General features: G+C 43.3%; 1 protein-coding gene across 1 annotated transcript in view; it reads right to left on the bottom strand.

Annotated features, from left to right (window-relative positions):
• The window catches only part of MTHFD1 (methylenetetrahydrofolate dehydrogenase, cyclohydrolase and formyltetrahydrofolate synthetase 1), a 152139-nt gene that overhangs the window by 104080 nt on the left and 27058 nt on the right, over positions 1-21001 (bottom strand). Inside the window, exons 2-5 of the mRNA XM_033951846.1 lie at positions 15561-15645; positions 13431-13490; positions 6029-6082; positions 990-1126 (exon numbers count right to left, since the gene is read on the bottom strand). Coding sequence (XP_033807737.1) covers positions 990-1126; positions 6029-6082; positions 13431-13490; positions 15561-15645 — 336 coding nt within the window. The remainder of the gene's footprint in view (positions 1-989; positions 1127-6028; positions 6083-13430; positions 13491-15560; positions 15646-21001) is intronic.

The raw sequence follows: 21001 nt of genomic DNA, 5'->3' as shown, positions 1-21001 counted from the left end.
ATCCCCCCTCTGTTTCATTTTTACCTGTCTCTTCATGTTATCATTCCTCATGTTATCATAGTCTCCTTTATTAAAGTTAAATGCTATTGGATTTCCTGTGTGAACTTATTCCAGGGATTTTATCAAATCTGCTCATGTTATGATCACTGTTATCAGGCGGCCCCAGCACCATTACCTCCTGTACCAAGTCGCCTCTTGTTGGTTCCTGAACCAGCTGCTCCATAAAGCAGTCCTCAATTTCATTAAGGAATTGTATCTTCCTAGCATGCCCTGTTAGTTTCACCCAGCCAATATCGGGATAGTTGAAATCACCTATATGGAGCTGCAAAACAACCCATATGGTCTACAATGGGGTATCTTGCACAATGCTGCAGTTACCGCTCTAAAGAGCAGTGGTATAGCTCCACAGAGAGACCATGGTTAAAATTCAAACTTCATAGGGGCTGGATTCTTGTTTTGGACAACAGTCTCATCCATTTGTGTGGCTGTAATAGATTATTACAAAACTAGGTAAGAAAACATGAAATGGGTCTTGGTGTTCAATTATGTACTAGTGAGAATCAAAGCTGAATGTAATGTCCAAAATAGTCATACCAGCAGAGACTGTGGAGGCCATACTTAATAGATTTTAGGCATGCTTGAGATAGATATGAAGGTCAATGGTGGGGAGAGACATCAGCTAAATTCTGGAGCAAGTTGGTGTTAGGTTGAATACAGGCGTTTATACATTCATTTACCCAAAACAGAAAACCCTTAACTAGGCAGACTGAATGAGCCAATCTAGTCTTTATCTGCAATCATTAACTATTCTGCTATGTATGCTGATGGGTTGCCAGTCATAGTAAAATCCACCATTAATGTCCAATTTAACTCTTACAGTCACTCATTAACATACCTCAATGGCCAACTTTAATGCAGTTTATTAAGAGATTAAATAGCTTTTCTTAAATCCAAACTATCAAACTATTAAGATCATAAAAAGAAGTTACCCATCCACATCCTTTTCAGGTGCAACGGCATTGGTCACTTTCTCTGTGTTGATGGGGTTATCAGAATCCAGGGGTAGTTGTACTATTAACCCATGAATGGCAGAGTCTTCATTCAAGGATGCAATACTCCTTAGTACCTAGTATGGAATATATGGCAAATCAATAATATAAAAGCATAATACAAAGTTACACTGCTCAACTGAATTATGTTAAACAGAAACATGAAATAATCTTTAAATGCAACGAATTACAATATACAGATTATTAAAAAAATTTCAGACTTATACGCAGGGATGGACATGTTAGAAATAATAGAATTTGATTTAGTGTTTGGTGTAGTTACTGTTTAGGTGATATATCTGTCAAATAAGTTTTTATGGCTTTTCTAAAAGCGTCATAGGTCAGTCTAGCTCCATTAATGTAGTTGTCTAGCCAGTGTTGTTGTGTGTTTGCTTGGTACATAAACGTTCTATCCAGAAAGGTTTTGTATTTACAGCCGGTAATGCTCGGGTATGCAAATAGATTGCAGTTTCTGGTTTGTCTTGTAGGGCTGTATAGTACGAAGTGAGGTAGCAGCTAGGTAGGAGCTAGTCCCCAAACCAGCTTGAAACATATGCAGAACTTGAATATTATTTGTGCCTCCATTGGCAGCCAGTGCAGCAGTCTGTAGTAGGGACTAACATGGTTGCTTTTTTGAAATATCAAGCGGACCGCCGTGTTCTGAACAATTCTAAGTTTCCTCACTTTTTGGGGGGGTATACCTATATAAACGATATTGCAATAGTCCAGTGTAGAAAGCACTAGCGATTGCACTAGTAATCTAAATGATAATGGGTCAAAGTATTTTTTGATGGTCTTTAACTTCCATAATGTCAGGAAACACTTTTTTACCACTATGTTCGTGTGTTCGACCATTGTCAAATGTGTGTCTAATGTGACTTCCAATATTTTTCAGGGATGTTTTATTTTTTTCATGTACAACAATCATCTCTCCCTTTCCTCTCCTCCACCCCAATTCTTCCTCTTTCTTTTCTCCCCCCACCCCATATGTAGCATCCTTCCTCCCCTCTCATCCATCCCCTTGTGCAGCATCTTTCTATCCCTCCCCCTCTGCAGCAGAACCCCACTGACTCATCAGTGATGCAGCAGAGAGAAGGCTCCAGTATTACGAATCCCTTCTATCAAAGAATTCTATAATACTCGAAAAATAAATTTTACAGTAGTTGCCCCTACATTATGGAATGCATTACCTCAACAACTTAGAGAAGAACAACATCTAGATAAATTCAAGATCAATTTGAAGACATTTCTATTTCAAGATGCATTTGGCTCTTCTTAGTTTTTTTTTTTTTTTTTTTTTCTTCTCTTTTCTTCCCATTTTCTTTATTCTTAAACTCTTCTGATTCCAATTCATGCAACCAACCGCTTTAAAAAAGCGATCCTACCCAATATGTTTTTTCCCATCCCCACTTCTCCCTTTCTTCTCTAAAATATGTAACTTTCCCCCTCCCTTTCCCTCCTATCCGCACGTTCATGTTAGTCAAACTATGTCTTTAATGTTCACTCACTACATTTTATATTTAAAATTTTTATAAATCTTATTGTAAACCGGCCAGATACTTTATGATGGTCGGTATATTAAAAAGTTAATAAACTTGAAACTTGGAAGGCCGTGAAGCAGAAGTATGTCAGTCTCATGGTGGGAGGGTCAGTGAGGTTCTGCTACACAGGGGGATGGGAGGGAGGGATAGAAAAATGCTGCAGAGGGAAGGCCCGGCCCTGGCAGGGAAGGATGCGAAGCAGTCCATTCAAGCACTGTCACCGCTGTTGTTTTTGGAGGCCTCGGAGCGGAAGTATGTCAGGTCTCACTAGGGTGGAGTGTGGAGTTGCTGAATTGATGAGTCTGATTTTTTTCATCGAATCAGGCAGCACTAGCAGTCGGGGAGTGTCGGGGACATTCAGGAGAGGCTTCGAGAGCCGATCTTAACTAAGTCTTATTTTTGGGCTAGGGCTTATATTAGGAGCACCTTTAAAAATCATGCTAGGGCTTATTTCGGGATAGGTCTTATTTTCAGGGAAATAGTAGATACTGTGAAACGCGTCAGAATCCAGACTCGAGTAGAATTGTTCGAATGGTCTCTCTCTCCTTGAGATAAGTAAAATTTTCTCCTTTTTTGGCTTTATCAAGTGTTTCTATATACTGAAATTTAGCACAGTTGTAAGACACGTTTAAGTGCAATGATTGAGAACATGAGCATTTGACACGATGGGCTTGATCCATACACCATGGTCTCTAACATCCACCATTTCCTCTAAGCACTTTTGAAGGATTGTTAGAATATGTATCTAGAGATATATTGATGTTTGGCTCACAGCATTGTTTTCAACTGTTATTTGCTTGTCCGTGTCTGCATTTATATGATCTTTATTCCCTCATTATTTAAAGAATTAAGATTTGCATAGCATACTGGTTTTCAACAGTGGTCAATCCAAATCACAACCACCTGGTAAAATTCCAAAAAGTTTCCAAATTTATTCAGATGACATTAAGCAAATGATCCCCTACTATGTTTTGATCAGGTGTAGAGTAAAGCTAGTCAGTTGTTGAGGGTAACAAATTGGCAGTATTGAAGGCGGAGGATCAAATTTGATGCAATAACGGCGACATCAAATTTATATTGCACAGAAGAAAAGCCTGGCAATCTACTTCTGTATTTTATTTCAGTAATATTATGGGTCAACTAATTGACTGTGAGTAATCTTAAATATTTTATCTGTATTTCTTTTATTGTAATGCACATTTGCATTTTTTGTAACCAAGGTGTATCTTATAATGGATTTAAGATTTTATACTGTATACTTAAAACTTATATCAACAGCGGTATATCAAAATAATAAATCTAATCCAAACCAAAGAAAACCAAGGGCTCCTTTTATTAAATCGTGGTGGAGGTTTCTACTGCAGTCCAGCGAGGTAACTGCACTGAAGGCTCACAGGAATTATATGAGCATTGCAGCAGTTACCTTGTTGTGCCGCGAAAGAAACTTTTTTGATGACCCGACGTTACGTTGGTAACTGTGGGGCAGCATGAGTCATCGATGCAAGAGGAGAACATCGGCTGCGCAGGTTGGTGTGGGCCAATCAGCACACTACCATGGAGCAACACACCGTCCAAATGAACCAGGAGGCTTCCAGATGTGTGTCCAAAATGACTGTGCAGTGAACCCCGTTGAGAATGGGGCTCTGGAGAACACGGCTGGTGACTGCATCCATGCTCACAAGGGTTCATCACAAAAAAAACAGCTGCAATTTGCACAGGAGTACTGATATTGGACTTGCACCGACTCGTAGAGGGTTACCTTGATAAGTCATGTTTTGAGCTCCATTGAATGGATGGATGTTGGTGTGTCAGGCGTGAAACCACCGAGAACATCCAGCAACCATTGTTAGACATATACAAGCTGGTGGCAACAGCATTATGGTCTGGGGAATATTTTACTGGTATGGGTCCCCTGATACATCTGGAAGGCACTCAACTGCTATGGGTATCTCTCCATACTTGCCAATCAAGTACACCCATACGTGTTGATGATCTTCAATATGGCCGATGGATCTTGCAACAGGACAATGTGACATGTCATACCACCAGAATTGTTCACGAGTGGTTCACAGAGCACGACCAAGACTTTCAGCTACTTCCCTGGCCTCAGAATTCCCCAGACCTTAACCCAATTGAGCACATTTGGGACCACCTCAATCGACATGTTCAATGACTGGATCCACCACCACGTATCCATCAGCAACTGTCAAATGCACTGCGATCTGTATGGCTTCAGATACCTCTAGCAACATCCAACATCTTATTGAGTCACTCCCACAGCGTTTGGCTGCCATCCGTGCAGTCAGAGGCAGTTATTCTGGATATTAGCAGGTGGTCATAATAATCTAACTAGACCTTGTATAAAGACACCTAGGCACCCATGTTGCCTTTACAAAACAAAGCCTAAACAAATGACTTTTTGGACTATTCAAACAAACTCCCCATTATAAAATCAAGTTCAAATGTTTAGAAACACAGCAGGAATGAATTTCCACCTTCCTTGGGCTACCAGCCTACTGTAGCATGAGGAAACAGGTCTCAAATTCACCAGTTGGTCTTTTAATGCCCTCTTGCCAGTCTGAGATTTGCTAATGCTATTTCATTTGCCCATGACTTTCTGACTTTCAAGCTCCTTAAAAAAAAAAAAAATCTATGTCCTAGTTTATCAGCCACTTTCCTGAATTTGTTTTCTAAATACATGGCTTGGTATGTACCTAAAATGGAATTTTATAGCTTACTGTCTTAACTTCAAAATCACACTATAGAGGTTTATTTCAACTGGTTTATTGTTCAGACTGCTGGTAGTGGTGCCACTGGTGAAGATGGAACTGAATGCAAATCTCCCGAAGAAGTGGTGGAGACAAGAGAATGTGTGCCTGAATTCAAGAAGGTGTAGGATAGGCAAGTGGGATCTCTCAGAGAGCGAAAGAGATAATGGTTACCGTGGATGGGCAGACTAGATGGGCCATTTGGCCTTTATCTGCCATCATGTTTCTATGTTTCTCTGAAGTGCAGGGACGCTGGTCTAGACTGCTGTGTTACTCCATTTTTCATTTCACATGAGTGGAGCCCGAGACATCATTTATTTATTCATTCATTCAATTTTCTATACCATCCCCCAGGGGAGCTCCGAACTGTTTATATGAATTTATTCAGGTACTCAAGCATTTTTCCCTGTCTGTCCCGGTGGGCTCACATAATGTACCTGGGGCAATGGGGAGATTAAGTGATTTGCCCAGGGTCACAAGGAGCAGTGTGGGTTTGAACCCACAACTCCAGGGTGCTGAGGCTGCAGTTTTAACCACTGTGCCACACACTCCCTCATTAATCATCAGTTTGACACTGTAGTACTGTACTTAAGACCTGGGCAAAGCCTGCTTACGTGATATTGGTATCACAGTATTCAGCTCTCCAATAAATACTACTGAACTTCCATACCTCAGTTTCTGTTGCACTCTTTGGTAACTTGATATGATTAGCGTTGATCCCAATCTTAAAAAGAAACATATATAAAAATGGTTAACCTTAAATATATATATATATATATATATATATATCCTGTCATCTGACAAACACAGTTCAGTACCTTGGAGAAGTCTTCACACCCTCATACTTTTTTTTTTTTTTTGCATTAATGCAGGAGTTTGTTTTGCTGATGTATACAGTGGTACCTCGGTTTACCAGTGCACCGGTTTGCGAGTGTTTTGCAAGACGAGCAAAACATTCGCAAAATCGGCGCCTCGGAAACCGAGCGCGCTTTGATTTGCGAGCGCCCCCCTCCTGCGAACCGGCACCCTCCCCCCCGCGATCCGGCACACCCCCCCGCCGCCATCGGGCGCCCCCCCTCCCCCCGACCTGAGGTCCCCCCAACCCACCCGAACCCTCTTCTTACTTTTCTGTAGCCTCTGCAGCAGTACCGGCATCAGCATGTCCTGTGCATGCCGGTGCCTGAAGATGTGCTTCCTGTGCTGGGTGATAGTTCACGTTCGACGTGAACTCTCAGGCCCAGCACAGGAAGCACATCTTCAAGCACCGGCATGCACAGGACATGCTGATGCCGGTACCACTGCGGAGGCTACAGAAAAGTAAGAAGAGGGTTCGGGTGGGTTGGGGGGACCTCAGGTCGCGGCCGGGGGGGGGGTGCCCGATGGCGGCAGGGGGGGTGCCGGATTGCGGGAGGGGCCTTCGGGGGGAGCAATGCCGGTTCTCGTGGGGGGGGGGGAGCAGCGCTGCTGGCCTCGGGAGGGGGGGGGGGGAACATATCAAAGCAAGTTTCCCTTACTTCCTATGGGGAAACTTGCTTTGATATACGAGCATTTTGGATTACGAGCATGCTCCTGGAACGGATTATGCTCGTAATCCAAGGTGCCATTGTACTATATTTTCTACAAGATCAATGTGAAAATACAATTCAAGGGCTTATTTCCAAAACGTGCAGTCCATTTTAGCTGCAACAGAGAAAAATCAAGTTTTCATGTTAAACATACATATTTTTTCATTCCCCACAAAAGGTATTTTAACTTGGCAAAAAGCCCACACGCTTTCGTTCTCAACAAATTACACTGGTAGATAAATATCTTTTGTCCGTATGAAACTGCAAACTTAACTGGTATTGAAAATTAGCCCTTGAATTGCAGAAACATTTGAGAAGCAATTAAAAGTGTAGATTGCCTAAGTCTAAACACCCTTCAGCAAAGTAAAACCAGATTAGCTCTTGTTCCAAAAACTGTCTTAGCAAGGAACATAATAAAATAAGTAAGGAGGGGGATGGGACTTGTATATCACTTTTTTGTGTGTGGTTACAAGCAAGGTGGTTTATATATATATTTTTTTATACCTGGGGCAATGAAGTGTTAACTTGGCCAGAGTCACAAGGAGCTGCAGTGGGAATCGAACTTACAACTTCAGGATGCCAAGGCAGCTGCTCTAACCACTAGGCCACAGGTGTCAAAGTCAGCCCTCGAGGGCCACAATCCAGTCAGGTTTTCAGGATTTCCCCAATGAATATGCATTGAAAGCAGTGCATGCAAATAGATCTCATGCATATTCATTGGGGAAATCCTGAAAACCCAACTGGATTGCGGCCCTCGAGGACTGACTTTGACACCCCTGCACTAGGCCATTCCTCTACTCCACAGGGGTCCAGTCACAGTAGTCAAAATTATTAACATACTCCTGGGTGAAGAATCAAGCTGCTTCATTGGGGTGTCTTGCATGAATACGTGCATTAATTCTAACACCTGTTCAACAATTTCATGATTACTCCACAAACAGGACAATGATCCTGAGCACAGAGCAAAAGCAAAACTTTGCGTGGCTCAGCAAGAAAAAAAAGAAACGCCCTCAAGCGACCCAATCAAACCCAGACCTGAATCCAATATACTTTCTGGCCAAAGACTAAACTGCAATCTAATCTAATCTAATCCTTAGGTTTGTATACCGCATCATCTCCACGTTCGTAGAGCTCGACGCGGTTTACAGTAGGAGAAATAGGAAGGAACTACAACAGAGGGTTAGAGGTAGAAGTGTGAAGAAAATTTAGAGGACTTGGGATGCCAAGATATAAGAGTTTCCTTGATTCCTAAGTTGGAGGGAGACTTACATTTTTGAGAAAAGCCAGGTTTTCAAATGTTTGCGGAAAACTTGGAGAGAGCTCAAGTTCCGAAGAGGGGAGGTAAGGTTGTTCCAGAGCTCAGTGATTTTGAAGTGGAGGGAGGTCCCTAGCTTTCCTGTGTGGGAAATGCCTTTTAGCGAGGGGAAGGATAGTTTTAATTTGTGGGAGGATCTGGTGGTATTAGGGTTTGAGGAATTCCAAGACAGAGGGATCTACTTATAATCCCCAGCCAGCCTAAAAGAGTGTGACCTAGGGGTCCTTTTTCTAAGGCACGTTAGTGAGTCTTAGCATGCGCTAAATGGTAACGCATCCATAGGATATAATGGATGCATTAGCACACGCTAAAACGCACTGGCGCGCCTTAGTAAAAGGACCCCCCTAGTCACAGAACAGGCAAGAACTGCACCATCCCTCTCCAAAGCTGGTAGACACTTATCCCAAATGACTTATGGATGTTACCTTTTCAAAAGGGATTTCCTCTATATCGATCAAAACTTCTTAGTTTCACTGAATGTTTAAAGTATGTCTTATAATTTGACCTCCTACTTTAATACATTTTTATTTATTTAAAATATTTGTATCCTGTGCCATTCAGTTCCAGGTGGGTTACATAAAAATTCATATAAAGCATGCAGCGTACCCCAAGGATCCTCTTTATCCCCGACACTCTTCAATCTCTACATTGCATCCCTAAGCAACTGCCTAGACAAATTAGGCTTAACCGCCTATAGCTATGCAGACGACATCACCATTCTCCTTCCTTTTGATCAACCAACGCCCACAATGACAGACACACTACACAGAACTCTAGAAACAATGGCAACATGGATGAAAGACCACAACTAAAATGGAACCCAGACAAAACAAAATTCATACTCCTCGAAAATCATAAAACCCCAACCATAACAAACCTAGTTATAAACTCAATCACTTACCCCATTCAATCCACTCTAAAACTTCTGGGAATGATGATAGGCAGATGCTGTACCATGCAACCACAAATCAACAAAACAATACAGAAATCATTCATGGTCATGAGAAACCTAAAACAAGTTTGGAAATTCTTCAACAGAAAACAATTCCAGCTCATTGTCCAGTCCCTAGCCCTAGGTCTTCTAGACTACTGTAACATCCCCTGCCGCGGTGCTAGAAAGGCACGGAAAAAACGGAGAGAAAAACATTACATTACATTACATTACATCAGGGATTTCTATTCCGCCATTACCTTGCGGTTCAAGGCGGATTACAAAAGGTTAGTTTAAGGACAGAGTTACAGTGAATAAAGAATTATAGCATTACAGAAAGATAGAATTCTATGAATTGTAGAGGATAGCTAGAGAGGTTATATGAAGATCTTGAGGGCTTTTGGTGGTCGTGTTGTTAATTCTGTTTTAGGAATTTCTTGAATAGTGTGGTTTTTATTTCTTTTCTGAACGTCCTATAGTCTGGGGTGGTCATCAGAAGGTTGGAGATTTTGTTATCCAGTCTTGCAGCCTGTGTGGCTAGTAGGCCGTCATGTAGTTTTGTTCTTTTCACTTCTTTGGATGGGGGGGGTATGAATGGGGAGTGCGTTTTTCTGTGTCTGGTGCTGGTTGCTTGGGTGAGGCGATTATTCAGGTAAGATGGGCTGTCTCCGTGTAGTGCTTTAAATAATATGCAGTAAAATTTAAATTGGATTCTTTCTTGGATTGGGAGCCAGTGTGAGTTGATGTATGCTTCAGTGATGTGGTCGTGTTTTTTCAATGAATAGACAAGTCTTAAGGCTGTATTTTGGATTGTTTGGAGTTGTCTTATCGTAGATGCCGGACATGGGAGGAAGAGAATGTTACAGTAGTCCAGTATTCCTAGTACTAGTGATTGTACTATAAGTAGGAATTGTGTGCATTCAAAGAATTTTCGGACTTGTCTCAGGTTTCTCATGATTGCGAATGATTTTTTAATTGTTTTGTTTATTTGCGGCTGCATTGTGCAGCATCTGTCTATGGTCATGCCTAGTAGTTTTATGGTTGTTTGGATGGGATATTTGGTTGCGTTTATGTCTAGGATGGTTGTGGTTTGGATCTTGTCGTTTTCTAGGAGGATGAATTTGGTTTTGTCTTGGTTGAGTTTGAGTTTGTGATTTTCCATCCAGGTTGTGACTGCTTCCAGTGTTTGGTGAAGTTCCTCTGTCATTGTAGGTTTGGAATAATCGTATGGGATGAGGATTGTGATGTCATCTGCATAGCTATAGGATGTTATGCCTAGTTTGTCCAGATGGGTTCCTAGAGAGGCAGTGTATAGATTGAAGAGGGTGGGGGACAGTGGAGATCCTTGTGGTACGCCGCATGGGTTTGACCAGGATTCTGATTTTTCTTTGTTTGATTTTACACTGTAGGTTCTAAGTTTTAGGAATCCTTTGAACCAGGAGTATACTTTGTCTGAGATGCCTATTGCATCTAGTATCTGTAGAAGGATGTTGTGGTCTACTAGGTCGAATGCCGCCGATAGGTCCAGTTGTATGAGTAACATTTTTTTCCCTGTACTAAGTTGTTGTCTGACGGTATCCATGAGGGAGCCTAGTAATGTCTCTGTGCTGAAATTTGTTCTGAATCCTGATTGCATGGGGTGTAGTAGATTGTGGTCCTCTATGTAATTGGTGAGGAGTTTGGCTACTAGGCCTTCTGTAATTTTGACATATAGCGGAATTGAGGCTATAGGTCTATAGTTGGAAGGTAGGTTTTGTGGTGCCTTTGGGTCTTTTAGGATTGGAGTGATGACAATTTCGCTGAGGTTGACCGGGAATGTGCCCTCTGTGAGCGTGAACTGGATCCATTGTAGACAGGGCTTTCTGGCTCTGCGGAAAACTAAGAACTGAAGACCACAAGGAGGGGATGCGCCCTCTAGTGGAGCAGGAAGGCACACACATGCGTGGTGCAGCACCAGCAAACTTGAAATCTTCAATCAAGTTTGCTTGAAAAGCTGTCCGCATCAGGGCTCCGTGGATGACATCACCCACATGTAGAGAATATGCTGCCTGCTTGTCCTGGGATAACACCGCAGCACACCTCGACTCACACTGGCTCCCAATACAAGCAAGAATACTATTCAAATTCTACTGTCTACTATTTAAAACCATAAATGGAGACAGCCCAGCCTACTTGAACAACCGCCTAATCCAAACTACCACAACCAGACACCATTCACGCACCCTCCGATCAGAGACGTGAAACGAAAAAAGCTGTACGATAACCTACTAGCCACACAGGCGGCAAAACTAGACCGCCAACTCATACGCTGAAAGATTGGAGAAACTGAGGCTCTTTTCCCTAGAGAAGCGAAGACTTATATGGGGACATGATAGAGACTTACAAGATCATGAAGGGCATAGAGAAAGTGGAGAGGGACAGATTTGTCAAACTTTCCAAAACTACAAGAACGAGAGGGCATTCGGAAAAATTAAAAGGGGACAGATTCAGAACCAATGCTAGCAGGTTCTTCTTCACCCAAAGGGTGGTGGACACCTGGAATGCACTTCCAGAGGGTGTGATAGGACAGATTACGGTTTTGGGGTTCAAGAAGGGATTGGATGATTTCCCGAAGGAAAAGGGGATAGAAGGGTATAGATAGAGGATTACTATACAGGTCCTAGACCTGATGGGCCGCAATGTGAACGGACTGCTGGGCACGATGGACCTCTGGTCTGACCCAGCAGAGGCACGACTTATGTTCTTATGTAAGTCTCCAATTTACTGATCACAACCCCAGACTACAAAACTTTCAGAAAAGAGATAAAAACCCTGATATTCAAGAAATACTTTAAAACAAACTAATCACCACGGGAATCATCTCAATACCCTGAAGTAACCTGCTCTACTTTACACTTCTTCTGGAAATGTCCAGATAACTCGCTATGTAATCCGCCTTGAACCGCAAGGTAATGGCGGAATAGAAATTGCTAATGTAATGTAATATAGGGCATACATAAAATTGCACATCATACCACAGACTAACAGCCAGCTTTTTTTAGACAGCAGAATGCGAAAAGTGAAGACTTTTACAAGCCACTGCATCTGGAAAACATTGTTACGAAAAAGGAGATAACGCTGGAAAAGGATGGGGGTGTAGGCAACCACAGGAAAAAAAGCAACACACTGCATCCCCACTCACAGGCCTCTAAAAGGCATACCACAGAAAATATTTCCTATGTCACACTCTTGTCACAGAAATAATTTTAGGCAACCGGGTCAAGGTGAAAAACTGAAAACTGCTCTTATTATGACACGAGACAAGTCACAGGCAAATTCTTCTCTTTTCCCCCCCTTCAAGAAACTAAGGGCTCCTTTTACAAAGCTGCGATAAGAGGTTTCCTACTGCGGGCCAGTGAGGTAAATGCTACGAAGCATAAAGGAATTCCTATGAGCATCGGAGCATTTCCTTGCTGGCCCGCGGTAGAAACCTCTATCGCAGCTTTGTAAAAAACAGTGTACCGGTAAATGCTTTCCAGTCTGCAAGTTTGTTTTGTTTTTTTTTAAGAGTTCACTAAGTATTTCTCCAGATCATTTCAGAAATCACCTACAAACTACAGCTGTTTCACAGGGTGACGGGATAATCGTGCGCCAGACGCCAGCGCGCCGACATTTCGGTGGAAGACAGAAGCGCGCGGGGAAAAAAAATCATTTTTAAAGAGCTCCGACTGGGGGTTTGGGGTGGCAACCCCCCCATTTTATTGGTTAGTGTTCGCGCTGCCGTTGCGGGGGGGGGGGAGTGTGGGGGGTGAAACCCCCCCCATTATAGAGAAAATGGAACTTTTCCCCAAAAAAAATCAGAAAAAGTTCCGTTTTCACTATAATGGAGGTTTCCAACCCCCCCGAGCCCCCCCCTCCAACAGCAGCGTGAACACTAACCAATAAAGTGGGGGGGTTGCCACCCCAAACCCCCCCGTCAGAGCTCTTTAAAAATTACTTTTTCCCCCGCACGCTTCTGTCTTCCGCCGAATTGTCAGCGCGCTGACGTCTTGCGCCCCGCTGTCTATGAACCGTCTCACAGACTTAGTGTTAAAGGCTCTGCTACATGAACTGGTTCAAATAATGAGTAGAGCTGGATAAGTCTGTGCATATCACTGCCCACCCATCCAGAGACACAGAAGCGCTCTCTCAACAATTCAGTGTGTGGGGGGGGGGGGGGGGAGGGGGGATGTAAAACTGTTTTACCAAGAAACAAAAAAGTGTTACTGTGAACAAGATGTACCTCAGCAGCGGCCTTCAGCTTCACCTTGATATAGAGGTTTGAATCATCTCTATCCCCCACCTAGAGAGGAAGAAGCACAACAGACTATGTTTTTACCAAACAATTCGGCTCTGCTGGACTCCATTTCAGCCTTAAAACAGCTTGAAAGAACTGGCAAGGTTATGCAGAAGCAAGAAAACGCTGTTTAAAAAAAACCAAGATCACTAAAGCAGATGGACACGGGATGCAGTAAATCAATCGAATCAACAAGGCCTTCTCTTTCAGGAAAATGTGAAGGCCTGCAAAGACTTCTACCCAGGACCAGCTGCAACTTGTACTTAAACATCTGCATTTCAGAATTAAAAAGCCTTGGGACACCACATATAGCAGGGCTTCTGTCTAAGCTCCAAGGCAGAATGCATTCATGAGGCAGGAGACATTTCAGTGCCTCAGATATTTACATAGGGCCTGTTTTACAAAGCCGTGCTAGCGGCTGCTGCGAGGTAACGGCCCCGAAGCCCATAGAGATTTAAAGGGTTGCGGGGCTGTTGCCGCGTGGCTTTGTAAAACAGGCTGATAGTATTCTGATGGGCAATTGCAGTTGAGGGAATGGATCTTTGGACTAGTGTCTAAGGTGGTCCTCCCTATATGTGGCAGGAGCACATCTCTGTGGCCTAGAGCTGGCCCATACAGGTCTTCTTGCACTGTACTGTGACTTAAATATTTTCATTTTTATTCAGGTTGTTGAAGAACTGGGATGCAAGACACAAAACCACCTTTAGCAAGTAAAAATTTTGTAAGTGCTAGGCATTCTAATCTAATCTAGGATTTCTGGGCTGCACTATGCCTAACTAGGTTCAAGGTAAATTACAATTCAAGAAGGTTACAGAGTACAGTGGTACCTCGGTTTACGAGTGCACCGGTTTGCGAGCGTTTTGCAAGACGAGCAAAACATTTGCAAAATTGGTGCCTCGGAAACCGAGCATGGCTCGATTTACGAGCGTCCCCCCCCGCAATCCAGCACCCTCAACCCGCAATCCGGCACCCCCCTGACACGATTGGGCACCCCCCCGCCATGATCCGGCACCCCCCCCGCCACTTCTTACCCTCATCTGGGCACCCCGAAGATCGGCCTCCTCGTCTGCTGGGCCTTGAGCATCTGCGCATACTCAAGGCCTGCGAGTTCACGTTCATGGGCTTCGAGGGGAGCAATGCCGGTTCTCGAGTGGGGGGGGAACGCATCAAAGCGAGTTTCCATTATTTCCTATGGGGAAACTTGCTTTGATAAACGAGCATTTTGGATTATGAGCATGCTCCTGGAATGGATTATGCTCATAATCCAAGGTACCACTGTATTTAGGAAATATACAAGAATGAGGCAGAAGTCAACATGAGCTACAGACAAAGGTAGAGTTAAGACTGTTATAGAGGAGAATATAGTGAAGACACAATAGACACACTTTAAAATAATTGTTTTGTTTCCAGAGTGTTTGATAGGAAATGGAGCACTCTACACTAGAGAATGACACGGGGAAAATATTTGTTCCCGTCGCTACCCTGTCCCCACGAACTCCGCCCCATCCCCGTGAGCTCGGTCCCCGCCCCCACCCCATCCCTGCAAACCGTCTGATCCCATCCGCACAAGCTTCAAATAGTTATGATTTTATTTTGAACTTATGTTATTAAAGTATAAAAAGAAGCAATATTCTGTACGATTGTCATTTTATAAACACAAATAATACAGAGCAAGGACCATCAACTATCTCCTCCAACATCGAGAAAACTGAATAAGCCACACCAGTCGATTTTTTTCCCACGTTCCTGCGGTATACCTGTGGCTACCCGCGGTTAAGAGTCACCGTGTCATTCTCTACTCTATATTTTAGTGTGCAATTAAAAAAAAAAAAATTAAACAATTATAAAGTAAATACATGTCTCAGGGAAAGTTCCTATTGACGCAACAGTGGAATAATACAATTCCTTTTACTTGCAATGCAAACAATCAGCAAGCCACCCATTTTTGAAAAAGATGATGTACCAGCATACAGCAAAACTAACGCAGGTAATGATTTTTTTTATTATTATTTTTTTTAAATCTACACCTGGCATCTCTGTAGTCAGACTTAAACATGAGAAAACAAGCCTCAATACCTGTAAGATGGCAAGACCTGGACTGAAACCGGGGACCTTATCTTTCATCAAAGCCACCTCATTCTTCAGTCTCTCCCGTACTTGGCTGGTGAAGAGACAAGAAAACAGATTGCAATATTAGAGCACGCTCCAAGTGATATAAGAGAATAAAAGAACAAGATTAGGTTAAAAAGCACACTGGCAAGTGTGTTAATACCCAAAGAGCATTTTCAGCACAGCAGTCAGGCCGTAAATCCTCTCTGTCCTGTTGGTTTTGCAGAAAAAAAGAAGTTACCCCTCTCCCCAGACGTAACTAGCCCTGTCTTACATAGCTCTAGAAGTGGATTTGAATCTACTTTAGCAAGGTGACGCCTAAATCATTCTGCAGTTGGCAATGAATTGAACTGAATATCAGAATTGATTTTCTATATCTACATTGGACTGCAGGAGTAACCTAAAAGCAGCAGGCTGGAAACAAGAGAGCCCAGGTCCAAATCCCATAACAGCTCCTTGTGGGTTGGGCATGTCAGTTAACCCTCCATTGCCTTGGGTCTGATGCTGGCAGATTCTGCCAGCAATGCCAGTCCAAGTCATACTTACCCACTCCACCTCATATGTTGGGTAACAGCAACATATTGGTGTATCATACTGCATGGCAGAAGACAACGGCAAACCACTCCTGTATTATGCAAAGAAAATCATAAGGGGGGGGGGGGAAGGGGAGGAGGGAGGGTCTGTGTCCTAACCGGGAGTTGGTGACTCTCAAGGGCACATCTGGATATCTATCTTAGGGCTTCCCATACAGGGTGGGAGGTGGGGGTATCAAACCCCATAAGCTCACAAAAACTGTGTTTGGGGTCATGACCTAGGAGAGCAAAACCCCACCCTAAAAAAACCCCCACCCCACACCCAGATACTTCATGGATAAATGGTAGAAAAAGACTTGATGCTTAGTTCTCAATCATACAATTTGTATTTCCAATTTCTATTCAGGTTACTAATCAATTGTAAAATAATAAAAAAAACATTCCGCCCTCTTGCAAGGATGCAACTTCTTATATCATGACCCTTCGACCTCAAGGGAGCAGCTCTGACCACAAACATCTGGTGAGTCTCAGAAAACTGCCTTTACAATTGTGGTGTGCCAAACTTCCCCTTGCAGAAATCAAACTTAGGATCAACGGTCTGTGCATTAATTTTATCTCCACTCGCATAGGCCAGAGTCCTTTTGTCCTCAATGACCAGAAGGCCAATGTGCCGCCTACCACGGTTCAGCCAAGGCCTTGTAACGGCAGCTGAAGAAATCTGAAACACTTCCAAAAGTTACAGCGACTCAGCCAAACATTGCAAGCAATCGAAAAAAAGGTTCAGGCAAATTTGCAAAAAAAAAAAAAAAAAAAAAAAGCAGCAATCCAAAGTTTCAGAAAATAACTTAGTCATTATGCTAATAGTACCTGCAATTAACATTTTAGTAACAAACCCATCCAGATGTGTGAGTAAGTCCGAGTCTTATCTGCTACATATTATTTACTACAGTGTTTTCACATGCACGCAATGTGAAAAAAAAAGAAAAAAGCTCTGGAAGAACAATTTCAGGCAACAAGTCATTATCTACCTTAAAAACTTATTCCAAAATGAATCCAGAGTTGTTAGGCTAGTCACAGTCATAAAAGTCATCATAAACTGATGGGTATCAACGCACAGCAATAACCTGAAGGCCACGCTTATCAGACCAGGTATTTCAGCAAATACATTTCTAGCCCCCAAGACAAGCAGAGAGAGAACAAGGCCCCGATGTTCTACACCAGGGATCTCAAAGTCCCTCCTTGAGGGCCGCAATCCAGTCGGGTTTTCAGGATTTCCCCAATGAATATGCATTGAAAGCAGTGCGTGCACATAGATCTCATGCATATTCATTGGGGAAATCCTGAAAACCCGACTGGATTGCGGCCCTCGAGGAGGGACTTTGAGACTCCTGTTCTACACTTACCGTGCCTTTAACGATCAATGCTAAACCAGTTCTAACCAGTTTAACATAGAAGTATTTTAGCTTCCGATGGACATAATGGCTCTGTGCAGTCTTTTCTGTGCTTTGTAGCATCCTCCGATATTACTATGTAAATGCAGTACAATGAGGTCATTAATATTAAAATGAGCACTCCGGGTGATGACCAGATATCGCCTGGTGATGCGCAAAATGAAGCCCTGACCTTTTTTTTTTTTAATTCTTTATTGATTTTTAAACAAAAACAGTGTCATACAAATGAAAGACAAAAGATATTCCACATATTCCACTATTATCTATACAGGTAACATAAATATCATTCAATAATTTCATTTTCCTGCATATAATAATATCATAACACTAGTCTTTAAGCCCGTTACATTAACGGGTGCTAGAATATATGTATGTCTGTCTTTCTTTCTTTCTGTCTCACTCCCTGCCCTTGTGTCTTTCTTCTTTTCTGTCTCACTCCCTGCCCTTGTGTCTTTCTTCTTTTCTTTCTCACTCCCTGCCCTTGTGTCTTTCTTCTTTTCTTTCTCACTCCCTGCCCTTGTGTCTTTCTTCTTTTCTTTCTCACTCCCTGCCCTTGTGTCTTTCTTCTTTTCTTTCTGTCTCCCTCCCTATTATTTGTCTTTCTTTCTATTTGTCTCTCTTTCTGCCCCCTATGCAGCATTTATGTCAAGCCCGTTACATTAACGTGTGCTAGAATAGATGTGTCTGTCTGTGTTTCTTTATCTCTCCTTGGCCACTGTCTGTATCTTTCTGTCACCAACCTCCCCCCCAAATGTCTCTCCATGGCCCTCTTCTGTCTTCCCCCCAGAGCAAAGCTGTCTGTCCCCTTTCCCTATCTCTCCATGGCCCCTTCTGTCTCCCCCCAGCACACCCCTCCCCCCAAAGTAGCCCCATATCCCTCTCCCTGTCTCTCCATGGCTGTTTGCCCCAAGCACACCCCTCCCCCCAAAGCAGCCCCCTTTCCCTCTCCCGCTGACTCTCTCTCTGGCCCCCTTTCTCTGTCTGTCTTTCTGTCCCTCTCCCTGCCCCTGTCATTTTCCCCATTTCCCTGTGCAGCAGCATTTCCATCCCATTTCCCTATGCAGCAGCAATAACATTTCCCTCCTATCCCTCCCTTTCCTGTGTAGAAGCAGTAGCAGGATTTTCCGCCACTCCCCCTTTCCCTTTTCTTCCCTGCTCCGTTCGGCCCCTCCCCCTTCTTTTACTGCCGTTGTCGATCCGGCCTGCTCCTGACCCTCCCACCGCCGACAAACCTCAGGACTCCAGCCGCGTAGGCAGCACTTTAAACACGCTGCTTAGCGGCCTTCAACTGGCGATTTCCTCTGCCGCGTCTGTCTCCGATGATGTCATAAGAGACCCAGCAGAGAAGGGAGCGAAGCAGCGTGTTTATAGTGCTGCCTACGTTCGAGAGAGGAGCCAGGGGTGAGGAAGGCCGCCGCAGTTGTGTACCTGTTTTTTTTTTATTTGAAAGCCGCCGCCGCAGACTCGGATACCCTTCCCTTCCCTTCCCTTGTAAGTCGGCGATTCAAGCAGCCTGTGCAGCAGTCTTCACACGCTGCTTCGGGTCCTTCTACTGCGCTTATTTGCTCTGCCGTGTCTCTGATGACATCATCAGAGATGCGGCAGAGCAAATCAGGGCAGTAGAAGGGCCTGAAGCAGCGTGTGAAGACTGCTGCACAGGCTTCTTGAATCGCCGGGTAGGTATTCGGGTCAGCGGCAAGGGAAGGGGGGTGAGCGGCAAAGAACTCCTCTGGTCTGTTGCGGAGGGCGGCCCGGCTCGATTTATTGATTCGTTTGGGGGGGGGGGAATTCGCTGTGTTGGGGGGGAAGGGTAGGCAGACGCGGGGACCGTCCAGTTCGAGAGAGGAGCCGGGGGTGAGGAAGGCCGCCGCAGCTATGGAAATTTTTTTTTTTATTTGAAAGCCGTTGCCGGGGCCGCGCATGCGCAATCGTGTTTCCGCGACGGGATCAGGGAACACAATTTTTTTAGTGCGCATGCGTGTCCTACCATTTTATTATATTAGATATCCTAACCTGACCTTTTTAATGCTCCAAAATTACCGGCAGATCTGAAGGTGCCGGTAGCGCGTTACAAACACTTCTCAGGCATGTGCGTTAAAAAGACGGGTCTCAAATGTCTGTGTCAAAAATGCACATAGTCTAGGATACTGATTGCATGAGAGATGAAGATACATTTATTATACTCAATGGGGGGTGCCATCTACATGTGTGTTAAAAGAACGCCATGCGCGTGTCTTAAAGGGACATCTCATGCGCGTTCATTAAAAGCATATGCCGGCAGGTCTCGGATTGCCAACCGCATGAGAGGTGGAAGATCCAAAAAGTAGTGTCGATTAAAGAATTTGCATGGTTTGCTAGTAGTTCTCCGTCCCTCCCCTCTGGCTATCAACGCATGCGACGCACCCTTATGACATGTGCCCATGATGCGCTACCAAAAGGCATTCCTATGATCGACGCTCACTGCCTGGAACGTAGCATTCCTTGGCGCATGCACATATTTATGCCTCTTTCCATGGACTATTCAACACGTTGGTCGTTTTTCTCTAATGACTTATCTGTTGGAATATCTATGGACCTCCACAGAGCTACTGTGTTTCCCCAAAAATAAGACAGTGTCTTATATTAATTTGGGGTCCATAAAACGCACTAGGGCTTATTTTCGGGTAGGTCTTATTTTTATCATGTAACAAAAAATATTTGTATGGATTCCACACTTCACAATCTCAATTGCATCCAAACATGGAATTCAGAGCCCAATTATTTTTCAAGTGATTCTTATAGAAAAAAATATATATATATTTTTCATCTTAATCTGTTGTCAAACAATTCATGCTGTTATTACATTACATTAGTGTTTTCTATCCCGCCAATACCTTTCAGTTCTAGGCGGTTTACAAAAAGAGTTGGCCTGGGCATTCCCAGGGAGATTACAGAGTTGATAGATAGAATGAGCTTACACAAATTGAAGACTAGCATGAACAATGGGATCTGGGGGAGGGTTTATAAGGTTTTTGTTAGCTCATTTGACAAATTTTTTGAAAAGTATAGTTATAGCCGCGTAGTGCGGGTTTAGCACTCGCTAAAATGCATGCACTAAAAACGCTAACACAGCTTAGTAAAAGGAGCCCTCAGTCTTTGGAAGGAAAATCAAATTATTGAGCGCTTTTTTAGCAACGAAGTTTATGGCTATAAAAGTTTGGTGAAAGTTTTATTGAATTTATTATGCACATGAAGCACTTTACAAAAAAGCAGATTTAATTATGATATATATATGCCGGAGAGATTGCCACCAGCCGTGTTTAAATAATAACGGGCTGATGGAGGCATATCTGAAAAATCTACAAAAAAAATATATTATCACTGAGATTTGGGACTGAATAGAAATACACTGCTAAATTGTTGTAGTTACTGAGAATAAGTGCCT

This window comes from Geotrypetes seraphini, chromosome 7 (assembly GCF_902459505.1).
Source record: "Geotrypetes seraphini chromosome 7, aGeoSer1.1, whole genome shotgun sequence".
NCBI classification, from domain to species: Eukaryota; Metazoa; Chordata; class Amphibia; order Gymnophiona; family Dermophiidae; genus Geotrypetes; species Geotrypetes seraphini.
The sequence above is the reverse complement of the archived record's forward strand: the minus strand, read 5'-3'. Positions and strand labels throughout refer to the sequence as shown.